The sequence below is a fragment of the Enoplosus armatus genome, chromosome 15 (genome assembly GCF_043641665.1).
Source record: "Enoplosus armatus isolate fEnoArm2 chromosome 15, fEnoArm2.hap1, whole genome shotgun sequence".
Classification (NCBI taxonomy): domain Eukaryota; kingdom Metazoa; phylum Chordata; class Actinopteri; order Centrarchiformes; family Enoplosidae; genus Enoplosus; species Enoplosus armatus.
This window is the reverse complement of record NC_092194.1, coordinates 6,538,368-6,566,204: the sequence shown is the minus strand read 5'-3', so window position 1 is coordinate 6,566,204 and position 27,837 is coordinate 6,538,368. Positions and strand designations below refer to the sequence as shown.

General features: G+C 42.4%; 5 protein-coding genes across 9 annotated transcripts; 1 reads left to right on the top strand and 4 right to left on the bottom strand.

Annotated features, from left to right (window-relative positions):
- Positions 1 to 599: 599 nt before the first annotated feature.
- Positions 600 to 3,938, top strand: hmgcl (3-hydroxy-3-methylglutaryl-CoA lyase). 2 transcript variants are annotated; one of them, XM_070920229.1, is made up of 9 exons: positions 600 to 699; positions 918 to 1,001; positions 1,244 to 1,351; positions 1,622 to 1,717; positions 1,845 to 1,993; positions 2,098 to 2,161; positions 2,292 to 2,480; positions 2,639 to 2,764; positions 3,055 to 3,938. In XM_070920229.1, the coding sequence occupies exons 1-9, from the start codon at positions 604 to 606 to the stop codon at positions 3,154 to 3,156; spliced, it is 1,014 nt and encodes a 337-aa protein (XP_070776330.1). In that variant the 5' UTR covers positions 600 to 603; the 3' UTR covers positions 3,157 to 3,938. The 2 variants fall into 2 exon arrangements, with proteins under 2 accessions (XP_070776330.1, XP_070776331.1); XM_070920230.1 differs by having other exon boundaries at positions 604 to 699; positions 954 to 1,001; positions 1,622 to 1,723; positions 1,851 to 1,993.
- Positions 3,939 to 4,495: 557 nt separating this feature from the next.
- On the bottom strand, positions 4,496 to 7,810 carry gjb3 (gap junction protein beta 3). 2 transcript variants are annotated; one of them, XM_070919958.1, is made up of 3 exons: positions 7,773 to 7,810; positions 7,189 to 7,328; positions 4,496 to 6,538 (listed from the first exon to the last, which is right to left on the bottom strand). In XM_070919958.1, exon 3 carries the CDS (start codon positions 6,466 to 6,468, stop codon positions 5,605 to 5,607), a length of 864 nt encoding a protein of 287 aa, XP_070776059.1. In that variant the 5' UTR covers positions 6,469 to 6,538; positions 7,189 to 7,328; positions 7,773 to 7,810; the 3' UTR covers positions 4,496 to 5,604. The 2 variants fall into 2 exon arrangements, with proteins under 2 accessions (XP_070776059.1, XP_070776058.1); XM_070919957.1 differs by lacking the exon at positions 7,773 to 7,810 and having other exon boundaries at positions 7,189 to 7,374.
- A 2,654-nt stretch (positions 7,811 to 10,464) lies between these two features.
- Positions 10,465 to 12,657, bottom strand: gjb10 (gap junction protein beta 10). 3 transcript variants are annotated; one of them, XM_070920829.1, is made up of 2 exons: positions 12,536 to 12,657; positions 10,465 to 12,108 (listed from the first exon to the last, which is right to left on the bottom strand). In XM_070920829.1, the coding sequence occupies exon 2, from the start codon at positions 12,004 to 12,006 to the stop codon at positions 11,215 to 11,217; it is 792 nt and encodes a 263-aa protein (XP_070776930.1). In that variant the 5' UTR covers positions 12,007 to 12,108; positions 12,536 to 12,657; the 3' UTR covers positions 10,465 to 11,214. The 3 variants fall into 3 exon arrangements, with proteins under 3 accessions (XP_070776930.1, XP_070776931.1, XP_070776932.1); XM_070920830.1 differs by having other exon boundaries at positions 10,465 to 12,041; positions 12,536 to 12,650; XM_070920831.1 differs by having other exon boundaries at positions 10,465 to 12,038; positions 12,536 to 12,650.
- Positions 12,658 to 13,140: 483 nt separating this feature from the next.
- Positions 13,141 to 16,353, bottom strand: ppie (peptidylprolyl isomerase E (cyclophilin E)). Its single transcript, XM_070920828.1, has 10 exons — positions 16,323 to 16,353; positions 15,760 to 15,858; positions 15,620 to 15,663; positions 15,074 to 15,100; positions 14,851 to 14,932; positions 14,653 to 14,756; positions 14,443 to 14,566; positions 14,077 to 14,262; positions 13,836 to 13,978; positions 13,141 to 13,335 (listed from the first exon to the last, which is right to left on the bottom strand). Exons 1-10 carry the CDS (start codon positions 16,351 to 16,353, stop codon positions 13,267 to 13,269), a joined length of 909 nt encoding a protein of 302 aa, XP_070776929.1. The 3' UTR covers positions 13,141 to 13,266.
- Positions 16,354 to 17,722: 1,369 nt separating this feature from the next.
- Positions 17,723 to 26,355, bottom strand: pabpc4 (poly(A) binding protein, cytoplasmic 4 (inducible form)). The gene is made up of 15 exons (XM_070919955.1): positions 25,854 to 26,355; positions 23,242 to 23,435; positions 22,355 to 22,470; positions 21,168 to 21,307; positions 20,966 to 21,060; positions 20,747 to 20,884; positions 20,561 to 20,656; positions 20,156 to 20,425; positions 19,590 to 19,680; positions 19,322 to 19,417; positions 19,053 to 19,183; positions 18,859 to 18,949; positions 18,645 to 18,775; positions 18,431 to 18,555; positions 17,723 to 18,335 (listed from the first exon to the last, which is right to left on the bottom strand). Exons 1-14 carry the CDS (start codon positions 26,044 to 26,046, stop codon positions 18,454 to 18,456), a joined length of 1,884 nt encoding a protein of 627 aa, XP_070776056.1. The 5' UTR covers positions 26,047 to 26,355; the 3' UTR covers positions 17,723 to 18,335; positions 18,431 to 18,453.
- Positions 26,356 to 27,837: the final 1,482 nt, after the last annotated feature.

Below are 27,837 nucleotides of genomic sequence, written 5' to 3'. Positions count from 1 at the left end.
ATATAATAAAGGCAGACTCTGCTTTCAAACTGCAACGATAACATTTAATTATGTATATACTCTTTGTTTTATATCATTTAGAGAGTTTATCAAATATGTAAAATCTTGAGGGACAATAGATGGGTATACTTTCATAAAAAAAAATGACATTTGTGAATACAAAAATTCTAATAAAATGAAAATACATGCATTAAAATTAATTGTGAAATCAAAATATAGTATGACATCTTCAAAACACAGCTTTAAATTGTGTTTATACTTCTTGAAAATGACAATTTTACCAAACCTTCGCAGTCAAAAATCAAGTGTAAAAGAGATGAGTGAGTGATTGAGGTTCATTTGCGTAGCTTTAAAAAACATTGGTGGGGTGTATGATATGTAGGATTTTTAAATGTATTTCTCAAGCTTTATTGGGTATACATAACTTGGCAATATTTATAGTTTAAGTCGAATCAATATCTGGTGTAAACGGATTCCAAAATTATTTTTCTATTCAAATTCCCGGCCCATAGATGGCGCCCTTGCGGTGCTGTTATAACCTGTGAGGTCTCCGGTCCTCCCCTCCCGAGGAAGAAGTGACGTCAGACCGGAGGCAGGACCAACATGGCGGCCGTCATGAGGCTTGTCAACAGAAGCACTTTAAGTTCAACAATGGGACAGCAATATGTGGCGTTGAGCTCCTCAGCTAATGTCACAGCGGTGAGTTTTCTTGTGCTTTTGTCCTCCAGCAGCTTGTACTGTGCACGGTTAGCTAGCAGCCTGGACAGAAGTGCCTTAACTAGTTAGCTGTTAGCGTCCTCTACGGTTAAGCTAGATAAGTTACCTTTGGTAACCTAGACAGTTGTTAGTTGGCTACTCATCAGGCTTAACAGGTCAGTTAAAGCTTCCTTATACCTGTATTAAATGTGTTTGTGTAGGCTGGCGTAAGAGCAGGTCAAGCTCTTCCTGTGAAGGTGAAAATAGTGGAGGTGGGACCCAGAGATGGCCTCCAGAATGAAAAGGTAACGTTATGTAAAAAAATATTGGTAAATTTCATTACATAGCAACTTTTATAACCAGTAAATGCCTCCAGTCTAACGTTGACACTGCTCAGAAGTGACTGTTTTTAACCACCAGTGTTGTACTGAGAGAGAGCAGGTGCATTGCTCATGTGTTATGTAACCTGGTGAAACAATCTCAGTCATTCATGTCAGTGTTTTTCAATTGTTCCTCATCCTGTTGCTTTTTCTGCTTCCACCCTCAGACTATCGTGCCAACACAGACAAAAATTAACTTGATTGACATGTTGTCAGCGTCTGGGCTGCCGGTCATTGAGGCCACCAGCTTTGTATCCCCAAAATGGGTTCCACAGGTGAGTTTGTTTTCACCCGAGCAATTCATATGGAAAGTGCTGACACACCCCATTGAGGGCACGACAGAAACTGGAAGCTATATAGGAATGGCAGTGGCTTGTCTTCTCCAGCACTTAATTGTTTCTGTGGAACTGTTGGGTCTCTGTAATAACATTATAAAGAGTCGGTCTAGACCTGCTCTATTTTGTAAAGTGTCATGTGATGACTTTTGTTGTGATTTGGCGCTATATAAATAAAATTGAATTGTCATCTTTTTGTCCAAATGTCAGATGGCGGACCAGGTGGAGGTGATGGAGGGGATCTGTAGGAAACCTGGAGTGTCTTACCCGGTCCTCACCCCCAACCTCAAGGGTTTCCAGGCTGCTGTGAGTGTGTCAAGCATAATATTTCAACACACTTTCCCAATAACTACATAGACATACTGTATATCCAGCCACTTGTGCTGTAGGTGATCACCAAATATGCCTTTTCCCTTGCTCTTACTTACTACAGGTGAAGGCAGGAGCTTCAGAGGTAGCCATATTTGGTGCTGCATCTGAGCTGTTCAGTAAGAAGAACATAAACTGCTCAGTGGACGAGAGTTTACAGCGATTTGACGAGGTCATGAAAGCGGCTAAAGAGGCTGGTGTGCCAGTTAGAGGGTAGGATTACTGGCTTGCTTTTGACTGTCAACAAACTTGTAAATCATGGGAATTATAGGGTTTTATTTTTGCTTGAGTTTCATAGATGTTTCTTGTCACCACAGTTATGTGTCATGTGTTGTTGGATGTCCGTATGAAGGCAAGGTGGCACCTGAAAAAGTTGCACATGTAAGTTCTCACTTTATAAATGCTTACATTGCGTAAACTGGAAGAGATCAATTTATAATCTTCTGACAAAAATACAGACACAACATAAGCACTGTCACTCATGCAACCAGCTCGTGCTTCTATCTTGCAGGTAGCTAAGCGTCTGTACTCCATGGGCTGCTATGAGATCTCTCTTGGTGACACTATTGGAGTGGGGACTCCAGGTAGCATGAGTGAGATGCTGGAGGCGGTGAGCAGAGAGGTGCCAGTGAATGCCTTGGCAGTGCACTGCCACGATACCTACGGCCAGGCCCTGGCTAACATCCTTGTCGCCTTACAGGTCAGGCTGGGTTCTGTTGTTTGTTTGGTTTTTAATGCCATCTGAAAAGGTCTTTTGAATAATGCAGATAGTGTGATAACATATCCTTACAGGTGATCTATTGTTAGTGCAGCGCTAACTCTGTTAGTATCAAGGTTAAGGTTTCTTTTGTTTTGCAGATGGGAATCAGTGTGATAGACTCGTCAGTAGCTGGACTGGGTGGCTGTCCCTATGCCCAGGGGGCTTCTGGGAATGTTGCTACTGAAGATGTAGTCTACATGCTGCATGGACTTGGGATTCAAACAGTAAGAAGTTGCACTTTGTCTCTTCTGTCGTTTTAGTTCTTTTATAGTAAAGATTAAAGATGCTGCTCTTGTTTTTGTGTTTACTTGGGTAAAAAAGGAAGAAACTAACTTATACTTTCTTTTTATTTATTAATTTACTTTTAATTTAGTTTTTATTCTGAGGAAAATCTGCTCTTTCATGAATTTAATGCCCCTAGCTTTACAGAATGTCCCAGTCCACCCTATCATAATTTAGTTTGCAGTTACAATTTTTGTTTACAATGTGACCTTTTGACTGTCTGTCCTCTCAGGGAGTGGACCTCTCAAAGCTGATGGATGCTGGAGCTTTCATCTGTCGAACCCTCAACAGAAAGACCAACTCCAAAGTGGCGCAGGCCACCTGCAAACTGTAGACAGAAGCCTGCGGGCTCTTTCACAGACTGTACACTGCGGCCTAACCATGTCACCTGGAGCCGTCACCCTCTGTATGTTCAGTTCTCCCTATTCCCCAGTTTGATTTATCCTCTACTGGTATGAGAATATTACTCTAATATTTGGATGGTACTACCCCCCCCCCCGTTAAGGATCCAATATCTGATTAGATATTCACTACATGATAGCATCGCTGGAAGAGTGCCTTATGTAAAGTCAGTCTAATCACACAGATACCTATCTAAAGCCATGTCTTCACCTGTTTCTTTAATAGTGTGCATTACTTTCTGCGCAGCGGGGAAGCCAAAGTGAAGCACAGACTCTGTCTCTAATAATAAATGAACCAGTAAAAATGTCCCAGTGATGGATAAACTCACTGTTGATGTAAAGAAAAGACAAGAAGTGTTGTTTTGACTTCTATCATCCTCTGTATGCAGTGATCATATGAGTTATCTGTATAGGGAGCATCTATGGAAACTGTCAGTCTTCATGACCTTGGGCAAATGTTGATGTGTTGTATTCCACTGATTTAAATTTCTTTCTTTTTTTTCTAGTTTTACTTAAATATGTGTACGTATTTATTTTGAAATGCCTTCCTTCAATTTTAACATGTACATATCCAGCTAAATTGTAAGATTTAAGAATAAAACAATTTAATTAATGAAATATGTCACTTATCTAACATTTACAGCATTGTGATGAATCTACAGGCTCTGAAACAAGTTGAGCAGTGTATATAGAAAGATGACTTATATCAACCTTGGATGTGTAATTTCTGCCTTTTTTTTTCAGCTATACAAATTTTGCACCAAAACACTGGATTTGAAGACATCTTTGCCCGTATAAAGCACTAAAGTGAGAATTAATATTTTACAATCTCCATAGTTTGTTTTGCAGAAACGATTCAGAACAAACAAAAACTGTTTACTCTGCCGCACCTTGTAATAACCCGACTGACAAGTTGGACAGGCAGACTGAGATTCTTACTGCAGGGCCTCTGCAATAATTAGAAATGTACATCATATGTATCGGAGAAAGGAAAATAGCATGTTAGGATGACTCACAGCAAACTCCTATGGGTAAATACTATTGGCATGCAAGCCTGGTGATGGTTAGTGTAACAAACCTAATTATGAGTCAGCCACAATGGAAAAATTCAGCTCTTTAATAATGATGCTAGCGTTCGTCCCCCCACGTCTTAAATGATTTGCTCAAATCTTATAAATCTCAAACTTTTTTCCAAATGGAAACATTCAAGAAGTCAAATTAACATAAGGTATCAATAAGCAGCCCTTACTGCTAAAACACCACACAGAAACACACATTCAATAAATTTAATATATTTCAATTCATAAAAAATAAAGGACATTATTATATATATATATATATATATATAAGTGCAGAAAACACATTTCCACTTCATGTCCACAGTGGATGATAATTGACTCACAATAGTGCGTAATAGTTGATGAGCCGTCTGTTTGTCCAACCTTCCTCCCACCTCCACTGTGCTCCAGCTTACAACAGAATTAAACAGCAGCATTCCTTTCGCCATATTTAAATCAACAGTGGTCTTGGATGAGGCGAGTTTGTGTACAAGCACGTCAAAACACAGGCAGTCTACGCACAGCGTGTGGCAGTGCAGCATAAACCTGAGACCATGCGTATGCCCGCCAAGGCTTTACATAAAGAAATATACCAATGATATAAGCATTTCGTTGCTGTAATCAATCTTAACTGAGAAAAGAAACTCATTTTTGGCCAGTTTGCACACCTTCAAGTATTAGTCAGCCATAACTATGACTTTGGAGTGTCCACACTCCAATGCAGGATTTGTTTCTTCTTGGGGGTCATCAGGACAGCCAATTGTGAAGCTAAAGCTTTGATTTCAGTTCAGTTAAATAAGAGATCACTGAAATGTGCATCTAACGTTCAGTGAAAACACAACGCCCTGACACATCACTGTAGACACTGGCAGGGAGGGTGAATACCTCCGCCAGGTGTGTCCTGCACGGTTTCATTTCCTTCCCCTCCCGTGTCAAAACTCTCGTCACAGGAAAGACAGAGAAACCTCACTGGAATGTTCTGATATGGGTGAAGGGGTGAACAGGCTAAAAGACCTTTATTGTATTCACACACAAAATAACAGAAACCACATATCATTAACAAATCAACTTGGCTGTAGCAGACTTGTAAATATTGTGGATGTTGACTTGGAAACCAAAGTTCATGCGCTCAAAAAGAGTCTTAGATGTGGACACAGGGGCCCGCAGGAAGAATCCAGTACTGGTGACTCAACTTCCAGGGTCTGACACATACTGTAGTCTGGCTCATAGCTGTGAGTCTGTTTTCTGAGGTTTGTCTTTGGGTTCTGGCCCAAGCACTGCAGATCTCTCGATCTTCAGCCCAGATTTCACCTTTGTTTTCAATCACGAAGTAAAGGACAGATTAGGAGCAGAGGCCCGTATCTTCTCTTCCAGTTTGAGTCCAGATGGCATGTATGAAGGCTTGAACGCCGTTTTGAAGGATGGAGGCTTCTCCTTCAGGTCTGACCTCGACACAGCCAGGTTGCAGTTGTTAAAGGGGTCGTCGTTGTAGGTGTCGTGACGCACGGCCATGTTGCGATTGCGCCTCTTCATCTTATTTGCGATTCGCACAATGCGCTTGGAGATGAGATAAATGATCTCGCAGATGTTCAGGATGATGCAGAGGGCCGATGCTCCGACCATGAAGTAGGTGAAGACCTTCTTCTCAGTGGGGTGGCCGATGTAGCAGTCCACCTGGTTGGGGCAAGGTGCAACCTCGCACTTGACGAGTCTGGGCAGGTAGAAGCTGTCGTAGACGCGGTGGAGGATGTAGAGGAAGGAGACCTCGATGCCCGTCTTCACAAAGAGGCTGACCAGATAGGTCCACCACAGGCCGCCGTGTTTCTTGCCCGTGTTGTTGTACAGCTTGCTGTTCTCGCCGTGCTTGGCCCTGTACTTGCGCTCGCGGTCGTCGCGGTACGACACGTGCATGACCACCATGAAGGACGGGCAGGTGACGAAGATGAGCTGCAGGGCCCACAGGCGGATGTGGGAGATGGGAAAGTAGTGGTCGTAGCAGACGTTAGCGCAGCCGGGCTGCTTGGTGTTGCAGTCAAAGTCCTTCTGCTCGTCGCCCCACACTCGCTCCGCGGCCACCACGTAGACCATCACCCTGAACACAAACACCACAGACAGCCATACCCGCCCGAACGCCGTGGAGTATTTGTTCACCCCACTGAGGAGGGCTTGGAAGGTCTTCCAGTCCATGTCCTTGGCTGGCAGTCAATGATCTCTTCTCTGGAATTCCTGTCTTGCTGGTAGTGGATTATTTTCAAACCTGGACGTGGCAGAATGAAGAATGAGTGAACATGTATTCACTGACTGCTGAATACTCTGCTTTCACTCTGTGAACATCCGTGTTAGAGGTGTCTCACTCACTCACTCCCTCCAGGTGGCTTTAAATCACAAATGACCTTTTATTCTGACTTTTTAAAAGCAGTAGTTTCTCTTCCAAAGCTGATTTAATATGAAAACTTCTCCCTCAGCTCTCGTTTATCAACCCAACCACTAACAATAACACACAGTTATGAGTAGGCCTCGAGCCAAACTGTCCATGAGAGAAACAAGTTGGACCAACGTTATTAACACACCCAGAGTTTATACACATTCTGTTGCGCATCTGTTGGCAAAAAGACAACAAATACACAACAAAGACATTTCAATAAGTACGAGTCTTTGACAAAACACAGCCTTTGACGCACAGGCTGTCTGCGTAATTTGGACATGTTTTCCTGATCGGTCTGGCTTACCGACACACGGCCCTTCCACCACCAGCGATACATCACCGTTTCATCGACTGTCCCGTAAAAGCCTCCCAATCAACCTATTTGAAAACAATCAATTCCAATTGGCTGAAACGCGAACTTTTACGAGGCTCAACTCATCTGACACACACCAAACGGTAATGATAGGGCGGTTTTCACTTACCAAAAGACGTTTTAATCCATTCTTAGTTGAAAGACACGTGATTAATTCTATTTCTCGTAGCTTTAACGTCGCTTTAGTCCTTTAACGCACAGATTTGGCTCCCCTCGACAGGTATAGGAGCGCAGTGTTGAGAAATGCGCCTGTGGGTGGGGTTAAAGAAGAAAGACTGGATCAGCCCCAGATGTTCCTCCCTCCCTCTCTCCTACTCACAAGCTAGTGTTAGGTGGCAAATCAAACCCATTTTTGCCTAACAGTTGTCACGGTCCACAGAAACCTTTGAATACTTTGAATAGGATTTTGGAGATGGGTCTACACCATAGACATTCACGTTTGAAACCAGATAACCAATCACAGCCTTGGTGATGTGAGACCACGCAGGGTTCAGGTCTGAAGGACAGACTGGTTTTATTGTACAATGAATGGGAGAATTCAAAAAGATGAATGCCCCTACATACAGTTACAGACGAGGTTAAATGGGTTTATAGACAACAGATTCAGGTGTATTGTTTCCGGAATAGGACCGTCTCCCTGTCCCAACACGTTTCTGAGTACTTCTACACAGTATACCCAAGAGGCAGACACACCCTGAGGTGAATGCATTTTTTCATTGTTGTGCATGTCCCCAGCCTCTCCTTGTTGTAAGTTTCCTACAGTATGACAAGCTGTATACAAGTATAACTGAATTTTTTTTTCTGGGATGCTCTGAGGGGGGGGGGGGGGGGTTGTTAAAAAATGAAGATGAGCTGGTCGGATTAGAGGTGGCCAGAATGGGAAGACCAGTTCATGTGTTACAGTGAACTGTAAGTGAGTTAATATGTTGTCATGTAACCAGAAAAAAATAACATTCAATTTCCCCATTACTCTTTCATTTAGTGCCAAAGATGGATTGTATTTCCTTTTGTGCTCTTTAAAACCAAGTGAATTTGTTGCCATGTAACCTGAAAAAGACAGGAGAAAAAGCCCATTCAATATCCCTGTTCCTCTTTCATTTATTTCCTGCACAGTTATTTTTTTTTTTGTGTTCATGCAACACCCACAAGAGTGCCAAAAAGGTGGATTGTGTTTCCTTTTATTTTCTTTAAAACCCAAGCTCTACTCAATAACACTTCTCTCAATTCATGAACTCCCGGCGTGTTTCAGCTCATCCAGCTCAGCTTATTTTTTCTTACACCTTACACTTTGTGTATATGTGTTTAAGTCCTCAGATGTTGTGAGCAATATCAAACATCAGCTTGTTCAAAATGCCATAGCTGTGCCAGAGCACGCCAGTTCTTGCAGACCGGTGCCTGCCTGCCCGCCGAGCTATTGAATCCAGTGTTTACATGATATAAAAGGATAAAAGACATGTTCATATTTCACTTGTCAAGTCAGGTTTATGTGCATTGCTCAGTACAATCGCATACAGTGTCTCAAAGGGCTTGTTTCAGGCTCACAACAGCAACCCAACCAAGCCCAAACTTTCTAAGAAAATAAGAAAGCTCTCTCCAAAAACCTTATCTAAGACAACACAAGTTATACCTGTTATACCTAATTCACAAGGGTGTCATATAGATGATAAACTTAGATAACCTCATATATATATGGTTCCAGGCTAAAACACGGGTACCCACCCACAAGTAATTAAATCAGCCTGTAACATCTTTGAATGTGTTTAGAAAGAGTTACTTGTTATGCTCAAGTGTACAAATAATAAACACTTTTCATAATATAAAAGGCTGAATTTGCCTAACGCCAAGAGAGAAAAGTAACACTATAAAGAGAATATTGCAGTGCTGGCTTCTCTAAATGAAACACTTCTTCTCGAAGTCTCGCAGCTGTGAGCTAAAACTCTCAGAATGTTGTTAGTATCGACTGCAGCTGTGCTTTTCAGGAAAATCATCCGGGGCATACAGCTTGAGCACGTGAACGCAACATCTGCAATGTTTAGGGCAGCTCAGTGGATGTGAATTGCGTTCGAGGGGGGGAGGGGAAAAGAAAAGCCGCTTCTTGGCCCCAGACGAAGAACTGGTCCAGGCAGTCTGCCGGGACACACCTGGAGGAATGCACCCTGTGACTCAACCTCTTGCCAGCCGCAAGTCGCAACAAGACGGACCAACACAACGCGATAAACACATCACTTCTCACTGCTGGTACTGTGAAAGGAAGGAGATGTACCGTGACAGAGAAACCAGAGGGCAAGAGGAGAAATACAACCCCAGAGGAGTTGGGAGGGTCTTGTAATGGGAGTGATTGTCGGCTCATTTACAAGAACCTCCCTGTAAGGCTGAACAAACAGAAAAACAAAGACCAAGAGAACAGCACATACTGAAGCTGGCTTATATTGTCATAGCTAGTAGATTTTACACTTTATAATATCTGATATAACACTAGCTTAGATCCACAACCTTCTCCCAGTTAATTGGCACCAGAGAAAGGAAATGTCATCCCTACTGTCTACTTGAGTCTCACAAACAAATGTTTCCACTTCCTCCTTGTGGTATGTCGCCATTCAGATCTTGCTGGTTTTAACTGCTGAGGATTCAGACATCCATCTGTGACATTTGTTTCCGCTGCCACCCCGACTTGTCTTTCCCCGAAACAGTGCCTTAGTTACCATGATAATCCACAGGCCTCACTTGTTAATAGATGTCATCGGAACTACTGGCTACTGAAATAGACCTTCATGGTTCCAATGAAGTCTGTTAACAGTGGTGTCTGTGGATTATCCTTTCAGTGTTTGTGGAAAGACACTTTGCCTTGTTTGAGCATTTTAATGTCACTCTTTATTGCTCTGAGCAGCACAAACTACACTGGAAATATCTGCACGGCTCGATACCGCAAGGAGAGAGTAGGGAAACATGTCTTTTTACTCTCGCTACATCGCTCCGATCGCACAATGCAGTGCAAACACAGGAACCATCCATTTACAGGCTGCACGGACCGACAAAATTCCTGCGCTGGGTGGGTCCCCACGCGTCAGCGTGGATGAATCAAACTGAGGAGTGGGAGACTCCTCCTCTGCCCTTCTCAAAGTACCAATCAACCTAAACAATGAGGGCGCTGCTCCTATCAACAGAGCAATCTGTGTGCCAATGGGGAGGGAGGGCTTTGTGAAACACACAGAAGAAAGTCAGAGATCCTATGGTTGGTTTACTTTGTTCTTTAGAATATCTCCCATGACTATATGGCTCTTTTACATATTGTGTAACTGCTACAGTACTTGCTCTGAATTGAATGCACTAATGGGTATGGACCTCTCTAATTGTCTTCATTAATCTTGTGAAATAAAACCACACATTTTCAAAACGTGTTATCTTTAATGAAAAATAACAGCAGCTATGCAGCCACACTGCACCTCAACGCTGTGAAATACGCACATCCTGATATCATTAACAACTGTGTTTACAACACGGCAATTCAGCTTCATTGCTCCCGTCTGCCTGTATACAGAGAGCAGTTTAAAACGGGGAACAACAGTGTACAACCGCACAAACTTCCAAACCTTTTGATAACTTATGTTAAGAACAGTATTTACAAAGAGTCAGACATCGAATGTGTGAGTGAAGGGAAAAGACGCAGCCCAGTTTAAACTAAACATTTGGAGGTCGGGCACAGAGCAGAGGGAAAATCTTACACAGAAAACCACATGTGTCAGTGAAACCATACTCTCCAAACCATGGAGTGACTCATGTAATTGGTATCAAGGCTAAATCTGACACTGCATCACACGTACTTGCTTTTTTTCTTTTCTTTGCAAGGGCTATAGAACTTCATCTGTAAAAAATAATAATAATCTCTGTAAATAGTCGACCCGTACCCACAACAGTGAGCACATTCCAGATCAATGACACATGAGTCTTGTAGTCCACAATTTCAAATTCTGAGAGTGGACAGAGAAACATTAAGGAACTGCCTCCACTGTAGTTCAGGCTCTGAGCAGACAAATGTCAGCTGCCAAGTCTTTTAAGGAAGTACCTGTAGAGTAAGGAGAGGAATATTTCCTCCCTCATGTCTTTGCTTTTTATAAAGTCTTTTATTCTCCGTATCTCAGGATATGGCGACACTGTATGAAGGGGCGGGGGTTTCAGGGGTGCTTTTGCCTGTCAGCTTTATATTGTTTGACTCCATCAATTTGCTTCCGCTGGACAGCGTGTTGGTCATGTCGTGGCGAGAGTGTTGGAGAGTGGTGAAACATTCACGACAGCGCTTGCCAATCAGGTAGAGGATTTCGAAAATGGAGAGGAGGATGCAGACCAGGCTGGTGATCACCATGAAGAGGGTGAAGATCCGCTTCTCGGTGGGCCGAGCGATGAAGCAGTCCACCTTGTTGGGACAGGGCTTCTGCTCACACTTGATGAGCGAGGGGAAGTCGTAACCCTCGTAGATGTGGTAGAGGAGGTAGACGAAGGTGATGTCCACGAGTATTTTGAAGACCAGAGTGAGGACGTAGGTCCACCACAGGCCTCCGCGCTTCTTGCCGGTGTTCTGGTAGAGACGGCGGCAGTTTTCGCCGTACTTGAGCCGGTTTTTCCGTTCCCTGTCCTCCCTGTACGCCACATGCATCACCACCAGGAGAGAGGGGCAGGTGACAAAGATGAGCTGCAGGGCCCACAACCGGACGTGGGAGACGGGGAAGAAGTGGTCATAGCAGACGTTGTGGCACCCGGGCTGAGCCGTGTTGCATTTGAAGTCTTTCTGCTCGTCGCCCCATACCTTCTCTGCTGCCACCACGAACACCATGACCCTGAAGAGGAAAACGATAGAGAGCCACACTCGACCGAAGGCCGTGGAGTACTTGTTCACCCCGCTGAGGAGGCCCTGGAGGAATGCCCAGTTCATGACGCGGTCTGTTCACAGTCTGTCTTCTCTTCCTGCTGATGGAAGACAGAGGAAGCTCTTTTCAGCTGAAATGGCTCAGACAGAACTCAGGTATCTACCAGCCTGAGACAAAAAGCAAACAGTCATATCACAGACAGAGAGGAAGACAGAACCAAATCAAAGGAACAAACTGAGGAGGGGCTCGGGTTGTTAACATATGAATTCACGTGTCAACATGCAGTATCTTTAAGGCAAAAATGAACAGGAATAAGAGCAAAATGATGAGAAAAAGTATCTCCAAACTTTGTTTTAGACAAAAGACTTTCCTGCCGTGTGAGCTGAAACTTGATCCACAGTCAGACGACTCTCTTCTCAAATCAGCTACTCACTTCCCAACGACTGCGGTAAACGCTTGTTTAAGTTTGTACCTTGCGCAATTGCGCGTATCCAAAATATCCACGTCTAAAAACTTACTAAATCGGGTACAACCTAACAAGTTCGCCTTACTATCCGGGCCAGTCATTTACACATCAAATACTGAATTACTTACAGTTTGAACGCTGTTGTGGCGGTTCGGAGTCGGAGCGGAGGAACAGGCTTTGGATGAAGCTCTCCGATGACTACCTCAGTAGATTTCCCAACAGGACGGGAGCGGAGGGGGTGGAGTTGTTTGTCTGCCATGTCTTCTCACCACTCAACCTGCTCAGGTGTGGCAGCAGCAGCACTCCACCAAATACTTGTTTGTCCCATTAAGTGAGGAGATTTTCTACTTTTCAAGTTTGGAGCGTTTGTAGAAATGATGTCACACGTGGTCCAACAGGCTCCCTGCACGTGATCATTTTATTATTTCCATGACCCCCCCTGAAGTAGATATAATAATATGTAGATAAAATCGTATTTTAGCATGCATGATTTGTATAGATTTGTATAATTTACTTCATGTATGAAAATAAATGTTTCCATATTGATTTCTTTACAAAACTACATTGATTTAGTAAGTTACTGAATTAGAAAAAGTTACGCTTCAAAGTAATTAAGAACTATGAGCTATAAATAGGTAGTTATTCAAGTATAAAAGGGGTAAACCAACAATCAGTAGATTAATGTGACATTCTATTTGTACAAAGTAAAAGACATCAAGCTGTGGTTTCTTTTTCTTTATAAAAAAAAAAAAACTGGTGTTTATTGAAATATTTACAAAAGAGCATGAACACACTCATGCCTCTCAGACATACACTGCCTCCACAGACACATACAAACAAGCACAGGCTTCTTCTTCGTTCACACATATTCTCCACAGTCAGAGATGATGACTTTCTGCTTGGGCTTGCCGTCTTTTGCTCCCTGAGCCTGCAGAAAAGAAAACAGATTAAAAAAAGATACAGAAATGACTCGCCAAAATGCAGCCTGATCGTCCTAAAATGTTAACAAGCTTTTATTACAATATGACCAACTGTTATTAATAGAACTTCTGAAAGAATTTCTGATTTCTGATAAAGTTCCCATATTGTAAAGTGAGATTTCCATGTCTTCTTTTTTTTATTTTTTTTTTATCATAAAGCAGGTCTAGGAGCTATATAAATACTGTGAAGGTATCATACACTCTGTGCCTTTAAACGTTTAACGTCTCCTTTCGTAAACCATACATACATGTAGCACAAGAAGTGAGAAACAAATGGTGATGTATAAAGTTAAAGAACATGTGGTAATATCTGAGGGTTTGTTAATGAGAGCACTTTCTTGCTGTGAGTGATTTTAGGTTTTCATTACTGAATCAACCCTTTATTTTATTGTGGAAAAGAACCCTGTAATTGTGTTAAATTATAAAATTAAACCTTTTCGTCCCTTACCTCCATTGCACGGAGCACATCCATCCCCTCCACCAGCTCTCCAAACACCACATGTTTGCCATCCAGCCAGTCTGTTTTGTCGGTGGTGATGAAGAATTGAGAGCCATTAGTATTTGGCCCAGAGTTGGCCATGGAGAGCTGCCCTATTGAGCACGAGAGACAAGGTTTGGACAGTTAGGATCTGCAATGAAGCTCATTCACAGAGAGACCACACACTCCAAGAGCTCTTTACAAAACTCACCTGGAGCGGTGTGCTTGAGGACGAAGTTTTCATCGTCAAACTTCCGGCCGTAGATGGACTTGCCACCGGTGCCATTGTGGTTGGTGAAGTCACCTCCTTGGCACATAAACTGAGGGATGATGCGATGAATGCTGCTGCCCTTATAGCCAAAGCCCTTCTCATGCGCGCACAAGCAGCGGAAATTCTCTACATAAGATTAAAAAAAATCATCGTTACTTTGTTTTTTTTGTTTTTCCAAAGGAGAATGATAGAATTATGCACTTCATTCTTTTTCAATTATTTACAAAAGCAAGCTTAACAATGTTACAGTATATATTTTTGACAAAGATGTGGTGATGAAAGCCCTACAGTGCACAGCATACACACCTGCTGTCATGGGAACGATATCGGCACGAAGGAGGAAGCGTAGTCTCCCTGCTGGCTTGTTTCCGATCTTGATGTCCATGTAGACCTGAGGATTAACTCTGCCCTTTTTAGCCGGGGGCTCAGCCTGCAAAAACAAATCACAGTTCTGTCACTATCTTAACATAGTTAAGGGTCAGAGGCACCAACACACTTAAGAGAAAGCCTTCTCACCTCCTGTGATGCAGTATTTGTTGTTTCTCCACCCGCTGCCTCCCCCTCTGCCTCCTCTGTCGTCTTACCTGAGAACTTCTTCAGCCAGTCATCGTCCGACCACACTGAAGGAAAAGTTAAAGAGAGTTCAAATCAGACCCAAGGATTTAAATTACTAGGCAGGCAAAGGCTTCTATAAACAGGTTTGAATCAATCTACCTGGTCGAGAGGACCCTTCTTTGATTCTCATGGGCTTGGCGGTGTTGACCCGGACAGTCCGGCCAAAAAGCTCAGACTCATTCTAGCAGAGAAAAAGAAAAAAATACATCAACATTAAAAAAGGAAGCTCATTTTTTTGTTGACCTTTTGGGTAAACTCACTCGACGAGGTCTCAGGAATAAAACTTCACTGAGATGAATGTGCAGCAATGTGATCCACTTACCATGTTATCAATAGCTGCTGCGGCATCCTATAGAAGACATAGGGCATAAATAGGTTATGAGCACAGAAATATTTACCATGAGAGTCCCATTATGTGTCAATTACGACCATGTTTACATTGAATTCAGACCACTGTCAGACTACAGTTAACCTTACTCTAAATAAGAAGGCATTCCAATGAAGCTGTGTGTATAAGATGCTGACAAATGTATTAAATTCATAGTCCTGTTTACATACTGGAGCACAGCCATATCAGTAACTGGGAATCACCCCTCTTGAACCTCAAACACAATCTCTCTCACATATTGCTCTAAGTGTATTTTTGTGTTTTATGGCTGTACATAAAATTAGATTCAACAGATAAGCATGTGTCAGCAAGCTCAGTTAATATGGGTACATAACGCAACTACACATCTTACTTTAACTGAACTAAGCTGACTCTAAATATAACCTTATTCAGGATAAAGTAATCAATGTTATGTTTCATACACAGTAGTGTCTTTACTGGGTTAACATCAGAATGCTTCAGCACTATATTAGTACATACCTCTGCCAATTCAAACTCAATGAATGCAAATCCTCTGTGCTTTTCTGAAAGCAGAAAAAAAGACAAATGAATACAGGTTTACCCACAGTGCTGAATGTTACACAGAAACAGTGCAGTTCCTGTCACACTGCTGCTCTTACCTGTTTCATAGTCTAATGGTATCTGGATGTCTGTGATGTCTCCAAAGGGAATAAAAGCTGCATGTAACACCTTCTCGTCCACCTCCTCTGCCAGGCCACCTGTCAGAAACACACCGTACTGAGACTGAGACCGACAGAAATATGCCGCTCAACATAAACAATGAAGAAATGCGTGTATGCATATTCAGAGAGGATAACGGAGCTGTTCAAGACACAAGAAGAAGAGTGCCGAGTTCCTGAAGCTAAAGGAAGCTTTTTTTGGTTGTTTTATTTCATTTATTCAGACTTCATTACACAACTTGACATTATGCAGTTTACTCCAGGCGTTGGGGAAACTGGAAACTGCGAAGTTTAAAATCAGTTGCCATGTTTTGAGGTGACGCTTTCATGTTTTACCGGCTAAATCTACAGGTATCGGAGATTTCTTTTCATATTATGTGCACTTTTTACAAATTTTGTTGTGTCTGATTTCCTTATTCATAAAGTAATATCCTTAGTACGTTGGCTAGATTTACTGAAACAATGTAACTTTGGCGTATCTTTATGAAAAATAACCAACTTACCGACATACAGCACTCGTTTGTTAGCCGCCATATTGGATTTAACCCTTCAACTTTGACCCCAGCGCCTCGTCATTGGTGCAGTGAGACTGCAGCCCGCCTCCCTATGACCAAATTCCCTCTTGCGCCACCTGTCGGAGGAATCCCATTGCAGCTGCCGTCACTCCAATTTCACTTTAGTTTATTATCATATTAAACGTTTTACATTTAGCAAAATACCACTACAACCTTGCTATAACTTGGAAGGTCAGTTTCTACAATTTCACAACGTTCACAAGCTCTTCTTCCTCAAATACTCAGAACTGTGGAGGCTACATCTCTGTTTTCTAACCATTAAAAAAACGAAATGATTCAGTTTTCAAAGGAAGGAGGGTTGGTATTTGGACGGAATGAGAGTTATAGGTCTATATTTGAGCTAAAACTCTTTATAGGCACAGGTGTGAATAATACAATCAATGATGGCTGAAATCCATTTAGCTGTTTCATTGTTGAGGCTTTTTCACAACAGACATTTTGACTTGTCATAGTAGGAAAGGCACAGGTGTTAATGCAGCTAAAGAATATTTGGGTTCTACTTTCTAATAAGAAACCCATTATAAAGAGCTTATGAGTTGTAAGTAATTACGTTATGAATAGCTGATTGTTATCTTCCTCCAGCATGACACTTAACTCTTTAGTTCATCATGCAGACCCCTCCATTTGACCTCTGGCCCTCTGGAAAACAGCTGCAGAGAATGTGGACCAAAAACTGCAATTGCTTTGCAATTTATTCTACTTTTGTATGTTTTTCAGTCGACTAATTCTTCTGCATACTTTCAGCTACAGAAACAATTCAAATGTAAAGATGTCCTGGTCTTTAAAGACATTTATATTCAACCTTTCCAACTCCGGATTCTGCCAGTTTTACATTTCAATATCCAGGTTTTTGAGCAATTCCAGGTTTTTGTTGTGCAATACATTTGAGCTGTCAGATTTCTGCATTTTCAGCCCTGTTTTGCAAATGTATCCCAGGAATATATTGGTGAAAAAGTGTTGCATATATCTTATGTTAGCCAATATTGGATAACTTAGAAATGACAATTTGAACATGAAATTGAATGAAAATCAATGAAACAGTATTTTTATTGCAACAAAACATTATTATTTACAAAATTAGATGCATTGAATGATTCATTTTTAAAGCTTAATATCAAACCATGCAAAAGTGACAGAGGTTATGGCTCTCCAGTTGTGACTTCCTGTTCAGAGCTTGCTCCACCCTTTGTTGTGATTTCATGGCAATGAAGTCATGACAATGATTTTGATCATGAGGTGTCTATGCAAAAACTTACCCTGTCTTTCTGTCTTTAGTGCAAAACTTCCCTTTTAAGAGTCAAAAGATGTAAATGTTTTTCCCCCTTTTTATGTTGCTTGTATCAATCATTTATCCAAAGAGGGAACACCCTACGTGATCCCAATTTAGCCCAGACAAAACACGATATTTAGCATTATATCGTTTGTTCTACTCCTGCAGTACTCTGGTCTTCTCTGCACACTCCTGACCAGGCAAGTGTCAGATACACACATACACACTTGAAAGTGAATAAAATAGGTTACATGTAAGCAAAGTAACACAAGAATGGTAACCTTGATATATCATCCCTTTATTGAGAATACCACACACCCATGATAACATGATAGGATGGAGGAGTCCATCATTTCAAATCAAACATAAAACTTCCAAGCAAAGAAAAAGAACAAGGCTCATTTTCCTTTTAGAAAAAAGGTTTCTCTCCTTTGCCACAAAATGAAGGGCCTTCATTCGAGATTCATTTGCATTATTGGTTTTGGTATGCAGTTTAAAAGTATTACAGAACTAGAAAATTAGGAACTTTAACGTTGTTCAAAATGGTCAAGTATATTTTTAAAATTACATTTTCTTTTTTTTTCTTCATTTTTGCATAATTGTTCAGAGGAGTCAGGTGTTTGGAGTCAGTGTAGTGTGTCTCTGCCCATCTCTGCTCTTTTTTCTGTGCCCTGAAACAACACAATTACTTTTCATTACTACCACAAAACTTAAATTGAACATTTCAACAAGTATGAATAGCTTGACTGATTATGTATTATCATACCAATTTAATACAGCACGCAGTCTTCAGGATGTGGCAGCAGCAGCAGTAGTAGCCATGGTGCCCACTTTCTGAGTGGCATCTTTCTTTGCCTGGTGGGCTTGTAGCACGGCAACGGCTTCTTCCACCTGTGCAAACATAACATCAAATATGAATAATGACAGTGACATTGACATTTCAGTGTGACATTATGGCAAAGATAGAGGTGCTGATGTACCTTTGAACGCAGAGATTCATGAGACTCGAGCATATGTAGCAGTTCAGAGTTGTCAATCTCCAGCAGCATGCCAGTGATCTTTCCTGCCAGGTTGGCATGCATGGCTTGAATCAGTGGGAAAAGACGCTCACCTATTTGGAAAAATGGGGAATAAATCAACCTGATAAAAACTGAAAAGCATTACAGTTCATTCATTATGACATGGGATTCTTACCTAGCATTTGTTTCTGCTCCTGAGGGGGCGCAGCAGCCAGCATGGAGGCTGTGAGAGGCTCCTGGCCCTGGACGTGCACAGCTGGCTGAGCCTGGGAGGGACAGATAAAGAGCAGAGGAAGGAACATTATTTATAACTTTGGGGGCTTGATATGACAGGAACACAAGATGGTGCCATTGATCTTTTGCCCATACCTGCTGTAAGGCAATAGGTTGCACCACCTGGGGGTTGGGGTTACGGACACCAGTGGCATATTTGTAAGGAGGCATGGCACGGGGGCCAGGGATTCCCATTGAGGGACGAGGACCCATGGCCTGGCCAGTAGCTAGCAGAGAGGAGGGAAAATGGAGTTCACACAGTGTCTTGGCAGCCTTGACTGTATATGTAGTGTCAATAAAATGCTAAAGCCAGAATGAATGAGTTGATGGTGATCATTTTGGTCAATTGTTATTGGCGAACACACCTCGTGGGCCCTGTGTGCCGCTATTAGGAGTCATGTGTCTCAGGTTGGCTCGGGGTCCTGGCTGACGCAGCGAGCCAGGTATCCCTTGGAAACCACCTGGGAGTGACAGAAGCAGACACAAAAACATGATGCAAGATGCAATACAAAACTTAATTCCACTCAAAATGTTGTATATTTTAAACAGGCCCATTACAGCATAACTATGCATGTTAGGTAACTGAAAGTATATCACAGATAGATGCACTATCACATAGTGCCACATGCTCACCTTGACCTCTGCCACCTTGTTGCTGCCATCGGGGGTTGGGTCGCATTTGGGCCAGCTGATTGGGTGCATAGTATGTAGTTCTATTCTGGGCCTGGTGGGTACAAGTGAGTGAAGTGTATCATTTTAAGGTATTAAAATCATAGTCTACTGAAACCGCTGATGAGACTACCTTTTTAATCTGCGGCATTTTTACTGAAATAAAATGGAAATAAAAGTATCAAAAGTTTGCCTGGAGACCTCTGGGAAATGCAGTGCAGAAACTTCACTTGGAAGTGTTGGGAATTGTTATTATGTTTTCTTTACATTCAAAATTTAAATTAAGTATATTAACTTATTTTAAAGTTGCACTGACCGATTTGGGGGCACATGCAACTCATTGTGCAACTTATTATCACCTTTTAAGTTGATGCAAACTTGTTAGCACACAGTTGCGTATTTACACCTCCACCAGACACCGAGCAACATTAGAATTCATTTGAAAAGCTTTTAGCTCTGCACTCTCCACTAACTCCTGTAGGAAATAGCTGTCTCTTAAGGAGGATCTTTTCAGACTTTGATTCTCACACCTGTGGCACAGCCGGCATGAAGTAGCCACTGGTGGGCTGGAATTGATTAATGATGGCGTTAGCTGGCATGGCCCTCATGCCAGCAATACGCTGCATGTACTGGTTGGTGAGATGGGCTTTGCGCTCCTCTTTGCGCTGAGCCAGAGCCACGTAGAGGGGTTTGGAGCCAACAATACGTCCGTTCATCTCAGTGACAGCCTTGGTGGCCTCTTCGGGGGAGGAGAAGCAGACAAAGCCAAAGCCCTTGGAGCGACCCTCCTCTAGCATCACCTAAATATAGACAAGCTGCGTTTGTGTAACTTCAAACATACAATGTTGTCATGTTGTTGCTATATTTATATTGCAGTGATGCATTATCTCTTCTCTGGTGGTAATGCATTACAACATCTGCTTGATCGCTCTCACCTTAGCACTTGTAATAGACCCAAATGGAGAGAACTCCTTACGCAGTTTCTCATCGTCTATGGTGTCATCCAGGTTCTTAATGTAAAGATTAACACCCTGCAACCAAAGACAAACATACATAGCAGCTTCTCAGACATTAGTGAATTGAAATGTAATTGATTAATTAAGGGCTTAGTTTCTACAGACCTGATAACGACTGATCCTTTCTTGTTTCAGCAGCTCAAACTTCCTCTTCAGCTCTGCCTGCCGCTCCATCTTCTTCTGAGCCCGGCCCACAAACACAGTCTTGCCATTGAGTTCGGTGCCATTCATGTCCTCTACAGCCTTCAGACAAAATCATTATTATCAGAGGGAATGACAAATAAAAGATTTGCTTGATACATTTCCATATTCAAACAGAAGTACCTTGTTAGCGTCCTCATGTTTCTCGTAACTAACAAATCCAAAGCCTCTGGACTTGCCGGTGGGGTCTGTCATCACTTTCACGCTGAGTGTTTTACCTGCAGAGGTTAAAGGTCAGATAAGTGGATGTAAGACAGCAGAACTAGACCGCATCAGCGTTTGGAGTAACAGCCATGAATCTAGTCCCATTCTTCTTTTTTTTTACCATATTTGTCGAAAAGCTCCTTCAGCCGGTCATCATCCATGTCATCCCCGAAGTTCTTGATGTAGACATTCGTAAACTCCTTGGCTTTGGCACCGAGTTCAGCCTCCCGTTCCTTGCGAGATTTGAAACGGCCCACGAACCTGAAGATAGAGAAGGAGCAGCGATACACACTCTTTTAAAACAGTCCTGACAGAGACGAGAAAACAAACCAGGATCCATCTCTTTTGACTTGCTTTTTCCGATCTAAAAAAACCCACTCTTGAGCCGGGTTTCCGGGTACAGAAAGTTCCGCAGTGACAGAGGAGGACCTGACCACGCAAGCACGGTAAGTAAAAGAGAGTTCATTCTCTTACAAAAACAGGGACGACATCCACAAAACAAATTCACAGCTACATTTCATCACGTGACTCATCATTCCTGGGGTAAGCAATGAAAAAATCATCCAACTGCTGTTAATAATCACCAGAGGCAGGCAGATATGTCGACATGCTAGACAACACAGTGACAACCGTCTTAATTCTTGGTCCAAAACTGGATGAGGAGGTGGATGGAGAGGGATGGAGGAACAGAGTCTCACAGTACAAAGGAAAGCTGAGGAGGACCAAATGATCTTATATACCTTGCTATGACGACCTCTCTCCTTCCGCCATCCAGTATTGCATTCCTGCATTCGATCCATCACTAAAACACACAAGCGTGGTCATACACACACACACATACAAACACTCCAAGACGGGTGACCAGCGAGTGGACAAATGAGGCAACAGAAAATGCGTCTGGTAGGAAAGATAAGAGTAAGTAAGAGTTTTTAGTTTGTTATCGCTATCAGTTCAGAGGTTATCTTCATACTGGCGGTAGTGCGAGATGAGCTTATTAGTTCGATTATTCACGCACAAACTCTCCAACTGAAAAAAGACACGAAAAGTCAAATCACTCAACACAAGTGTAGAGCAGACAAGTCAGGCTTTTACATTAAGACACAAAATATAACACAGTTAACACATAAGCTATTACCATTATCACCATACGCTCAATAGAACTGCCCCTTCTACATCTGGACTTTTAATGTCATGATAACTTTTAAAATACTATCATAATCATTTTAAAGGTCAAGCTAAATTCTTCTCAAAACACTATCAATGACGAGCACCCCTTTGTCCCTAGTTCCTAGATGATCAGACACTCACACCTTGCGGTCATTCAGAAGCATGCCGTTCATCTTCTCAATGGCACGGTCAGCAGCATCCTGGGTCTCAAAGTGGACAAAAGCGTAGCCCTTGGAGCCATTTTCATCACACACCACCTGGAACAGAGGGAGACATTTGGGTGAATGCGCATCATGACACACGCAGGCAGTTCTTTAACTTTAAAAGCAAAAGTAGTTCAAGATTTTGGGAAATACGGTGTTCTTGCTGAGAGTTAGATGAGAAGATCAATACCACTTTCAAATCTATCTTCTAAATATGAAGCAGCGGCCAGTTAGTCTAGCTTAGCTCGGAAACAGCTAGCATGGCTCTGTCCAAACTGACATGTTTAATCTGCAATAAGCAACATTTTGGGATTGTATTTGAAGTTTAACCCCCCGAAAAAACACAAATTGCCAGTTTTACACTTCTGTTTTCAAGTTTTTCCTTCGGCTGTCACTTCAAGAAGATATATGTGCTAATTAGTCCGCTTTAGACGTGCTGTTGGGTGTATTTTGTTAGCTTTGGACACAGCCTAGCTGTTTCCCCTGTTTCCACTCTTTATGCTAAGCTAAGCTAAATGGCTGTAGCTTCATATTTAACTGCCACTGTCATGAGTGGTATCATCATCTAACTCTGTGCAAGACAGCAAATAAATGTATTTTCCAAAATGTTAAAGTATTGTTAAAATGTGTTAGTTGTTGTTAGTTTAGTTGTGAGGTGAGATGGTTTATGAGTTTCCGTGAGTGCATAAGAATATATTTTTTAATCGAACTTAAGCACAATTTCTCCAAGCAGGGACAGTTTTTCCAAAAGTGGGAATTTATACAGCATAAAAGAAACAATATTCCTGTTTTAAAGTTCCTCAGTCACATTTATGACAGTTGTACCTTGCAGGAGAGGATGTTGCCAAAGGCAGAGAAGGTGTCGTACAGGGCTTTGTTGTCAATGGACTTGTCAAGGTTCTTGATGAACACGTTGCCCACTCCAGACTTCCTGAGGGAGGGGTCTCTTTGGGACCACATGATTCTGATTGGCTTCCCTTTCACCACGTCAAAGTTCATGGTGTCCAGGGCTCTTTCAGCTGTTGGGGCAGAGAGTAGGAGGGAAAGGTCATGGGTGGTTGTTTACATGGAGCCTTGAGTCTGAAAACATATCAGTCACTGGTATGCTACATATCATGCATCATGCGTTTCTATTCAACCAGTACCAGTTGTTATAATGCTGCCATCCCTTAAAATGAAGATGAAGAATAAACAACATGAAGCTACAGTGGAGAATCCCTGCTGCCAGCCCATTAACAACGCTCGTGTAACATGGTTAAGATACTGCAGTAGACCGTGTGGATGAGCTGTCTACGAGCAGCTGGGACAGGTGTGGGGGGCAGCTGCAGTGGGCAAGCTGGGAGCACATGGCCCCCTTCTCTAACTCACCACATGCTGCTAGGCCATGTTCCACCTAGGCCAGTTGCAGTAGCAGTGCAGCAGGCCCTCAGATAACACAATAGGGCTTAAATTGTGGTGTTAAGCATAATGTTTGTTTTCATTTGCTCAAATCATTGTGTCTTCTTTGAACCCAGTTCAGTCACTAAGGTTCAGTTTATACTGTTTCCCTCTCTGTCTATTGCTTTAACTCTCATATAGGCTCTCATGTCCATGTGGGCACACATGCCAAACATCCCTTTTGTTCAGCCACTCCACAGTAACAGACACACAGGCCAGGCTTTCCAGCCAAAAGTGTCTGGTAAACAAAACGGAGCTGCCTTGCGTCTGCTGGCATCAGCAGTTTGGCTTGCAATTGTACTTCACAGCCCGTGTGCTCAGAGAAGGTGTGTGATCACTGTCAAACATGTGGACTTCTGGAAGGTTCAGAGTGGGAAAAAAGGCCAAAGTGATCTATGATAGTTAGTCATATATTTAGCAATGTCATTTAGAATGGTAGTTATAGTGTAAAACGTTAACAGTGTTGAATTACTTGTTATTGTTCACCATTTCTGTCTTAAAAGTATTGTGGGCAGGCAATTTTTTGGCTGCTCAGAAAGACCTTCTATATTTAGAGAGGGGTCCTGAGAGGTATGTGCTGGCATGGAGTGTGAGTTGGGGCATTCTCTACCATTGATGGGGAAGAGACACATTCAACAAGAATGCTCAGATGAGCAACACCAGGTCTTGTGAGTGTTTACAGCTGTGATGTGAAGAAATCCTACAGAGATTGTAAACAAGCTGGACTACTGCCTTACTCCGCATGAAATCACATTTACTGACTAGTTACAATACTGCTCAGGTATATTTTACTATTCTAAGTAGTATTTCACTGGCAGTAATATACTGCTCGTGCTAGGACTCCATTCAAATACCCAACAGCTACCATCCCCCCCTCCAGTGACTACACCTCCAATAACAAATGGTGTCTTCTCACTTGGGGCTCTTATTACATTTACTCAAGTGAGTGATACTACCTCCCTGGAAGTGAGCCAGTTGTAACCTATCACTACTCCAGCTTTTGGTAACCGACTCGAGCGCAGATGAATTGTGACAGGTGTTTAACGTTGATACAAGAGGCAAAAAAGTCCACACAATGTAAACAAGCGTCCACAGACGACCACAACACCTGCTGCTATTGCTCAATGCTTTGATACCATTGACTGGAAATGGAAAAAGCCTCACAATACAGACATTTGACAACACTTCTGATACTTTTGTATTATAGACATTCACTACTCACACATGAGCTTCTGACAAGCAGCTTGAGTGGTTAAGATATTACAGATAAACCAACTAAATGATTCAACCTAACCAGTTCGAAATGAAGCTAGGATTAAATCCAAATATCCAGTCTTTGATATTATTGCATGTAGCAGACATTACACATAATAGACATGTCAAGCAGGCATTTCAGGGGTCATTGTTCAGCTGCGCTTGTCCTTTTTCTTGCTTTCAGTGAATATAGCAGCGGAGGGCAATGGGAATTCGTTTCACTCAGTGGCCCTTTAAATAGGAGCAGAAATGGGTCAGTTTTGGGCTGAATAAGTGAGATCTGCAAGAGGAGTTTCTATCCCCAAAAGCAGTGCTATAATTGATGGGCATAAAACGACTTTTCTGTTCACTTTTAAGCATCAGTCAAACTCTGCATGTGTGTGAGGAGTTTAACTATCTTAGTGACATATATCACCAAGGGCTGTACAAGAACTGGGACATGCTTATATGGGTCAAATGAGTGCTCCAACCAGTCTGAAGAACTGCTATGACTTTATTAGGATTATTTAGACTGCAAAAATATCACTCCATAAAGTCCAATGTTTATTTTTTTAATTCATTGCCAGTATCTCCCTGATTTTGCATTTGCTCAATGCAGTTTCAGGACTGACATTGACAGCATACCGTGACATTGTCAATATTTGAAGGATGCATGCTTTCTGCCTCTTGAAGCCGCCTGCACTGACGCGTGCAAGTAATGACATGCTCTAAACTGCACGGCGATCACTTCACGTTTCATGTCTTACCGTCAGCTGGCTGGGAGAAGTTCACGTAAGCGTATCCGAGGGATCGCCGGGTGATCATGTCTCGGCATACCCGAATGGAGAGCACCGGTCCGGCTGGGCTGAATTTCTCATACAGCATAGCCTCCGTGATGTCGGGGTGCAGGTCGCCAACGTAGAGAGAAGCCATCGGATAACTCCCCGTCGCTGTGTTCATATCTCGGACTTCACAAAGTAAATGAATGCACACCTTCCCTCAAAAACGCCAGAGGAAAAAAATGCCGGTATGAACCGTATTCCGGGTCCAAACTGCGCTTCAATTCTCGCCTAATAAAGACACTGACAGCTGGCTCTCTGGTCCAGCTTGTTGAGAAAATGTCAAACCTGAAAAAAAATCACGATATAAAGCGATGCCTTCTGAAGTATTTCCTCCTTTAAAAAGACGCCAACTTCGGGTAAAGCCCGAGGCCTCCTGGTTGTAGTATTTCTTTTTTTTTTTTTAAATTACATTAATTTTTTTTGCAATTTTTTTTTTAAAACGTTTGTATTTTGTAGTATTACGGTGCTTGTTTTTATGAAGATTTTGTGGATTTTATATTTTTTATTTTATTTTTATTTTAAGTTTTTCAAGAACAGTGAGTTAGACACTCACGGTTGTTTTGTGGCCGGGGAAAGAGACTGCGTGAGGACAAGCGTGGGCACTTTATAGGAGAGTGGCGGTGCGGAGGAAATAGTGGCCAGGGTCAAACCTGGGATAGAAAAAACACCGAGCATGCGGTGTAAAAGGGAGAGCGCACACTCTGCTGTCCCAACTACAGAGCCCAGCTCCCCACAGCGACATCTGGGTGGGAATGAAACGCTGTCACAGAAGCCATAATATGGACAAGGTGTTTTTTAGGCTTAAAATGTGATTTACTGAATAGTAAAGGCAGAAAGAAATTGAATCATTTTTTAGTCAAGTGAAAACCTGCATTGCGTCTCAAACAAAACTTGGAATGGCATTTAATAAAGACAACTGGGTTATTGCTCAATACGTTTATTCAGTTAAATTATGAAATATTCTTAAACTGCAATTATTCTGCTTTGTCCATCCTCCTGAGGAAAAGAGACAGAAAGTCATATTCACATGCAACACTACTGACATCACAGAACAACTGAAACTGACAATTTTGTCACCTCAACAGATCCAGGAAAGTTGAGAACAACCCTCTCTGTCTGGGCTCCTGTTTTCTTTTAATTTCATCCATCCCAAATCTGATCACGCGGTTTCTCCCTTCTTGCTTCACCACATCTTCCTCATAACTCAGTGTCTGTGTCCCATCCGTGCCTTTGGAAAACTCAAGTTTTGAGCGAATGATTGGTTGGGCATTATTTGCTCCTTCTTGGGGCGTCACAGCTACATCTGCCTGCCTCTGAGCCAGCTCGCTTCTCATTTGGTTAAAATCATTCTGGTTTAGGACATTTACAGTCTTCTCAGCCGGCAGAGGGATTTCAACTTCTTGTTGAGCCTCTGTGCCAAACTTTCCAGACCACATTTTTCTTTGAGATTCCTCTGCAATGGCTGCTTTTTCCAGACGTGGAGGAATTGGCCATCCAACCGGTGGAGGACTATTCAAATCCCTCATACGAGCTTCACTTCCTAGTTCATTTGCGATACTTGTATTCAGAAGAGACTCCTGATCTGTGGTTGAAGGATGTAGCTCAGGAAGGTCATTTGACACCGAGTCACTGGCCTGTAACTGGACTGCCAAGTTGTCTTCAGGCTCACTGTGTTCAATATCTTGCACCTGTCCAGGTAGCCAAAGTGTCAGTCTGGCAACTGGGTCCCGACTCACAACCACTATACCTTGAGGGGGAGAGGAGAACTCCCTTCTTAATAAAGAAGTACCAGAAACTATTGTGTCCTCAGTCGTCGCCTCATCAGATTGCATGGAGGCGGTAGCAGGAGCGCTGGAAGTTTCTTGGGGCTCAGAGACAGAAGGCTTAGGACTCCTCTTTACGTCTTCGT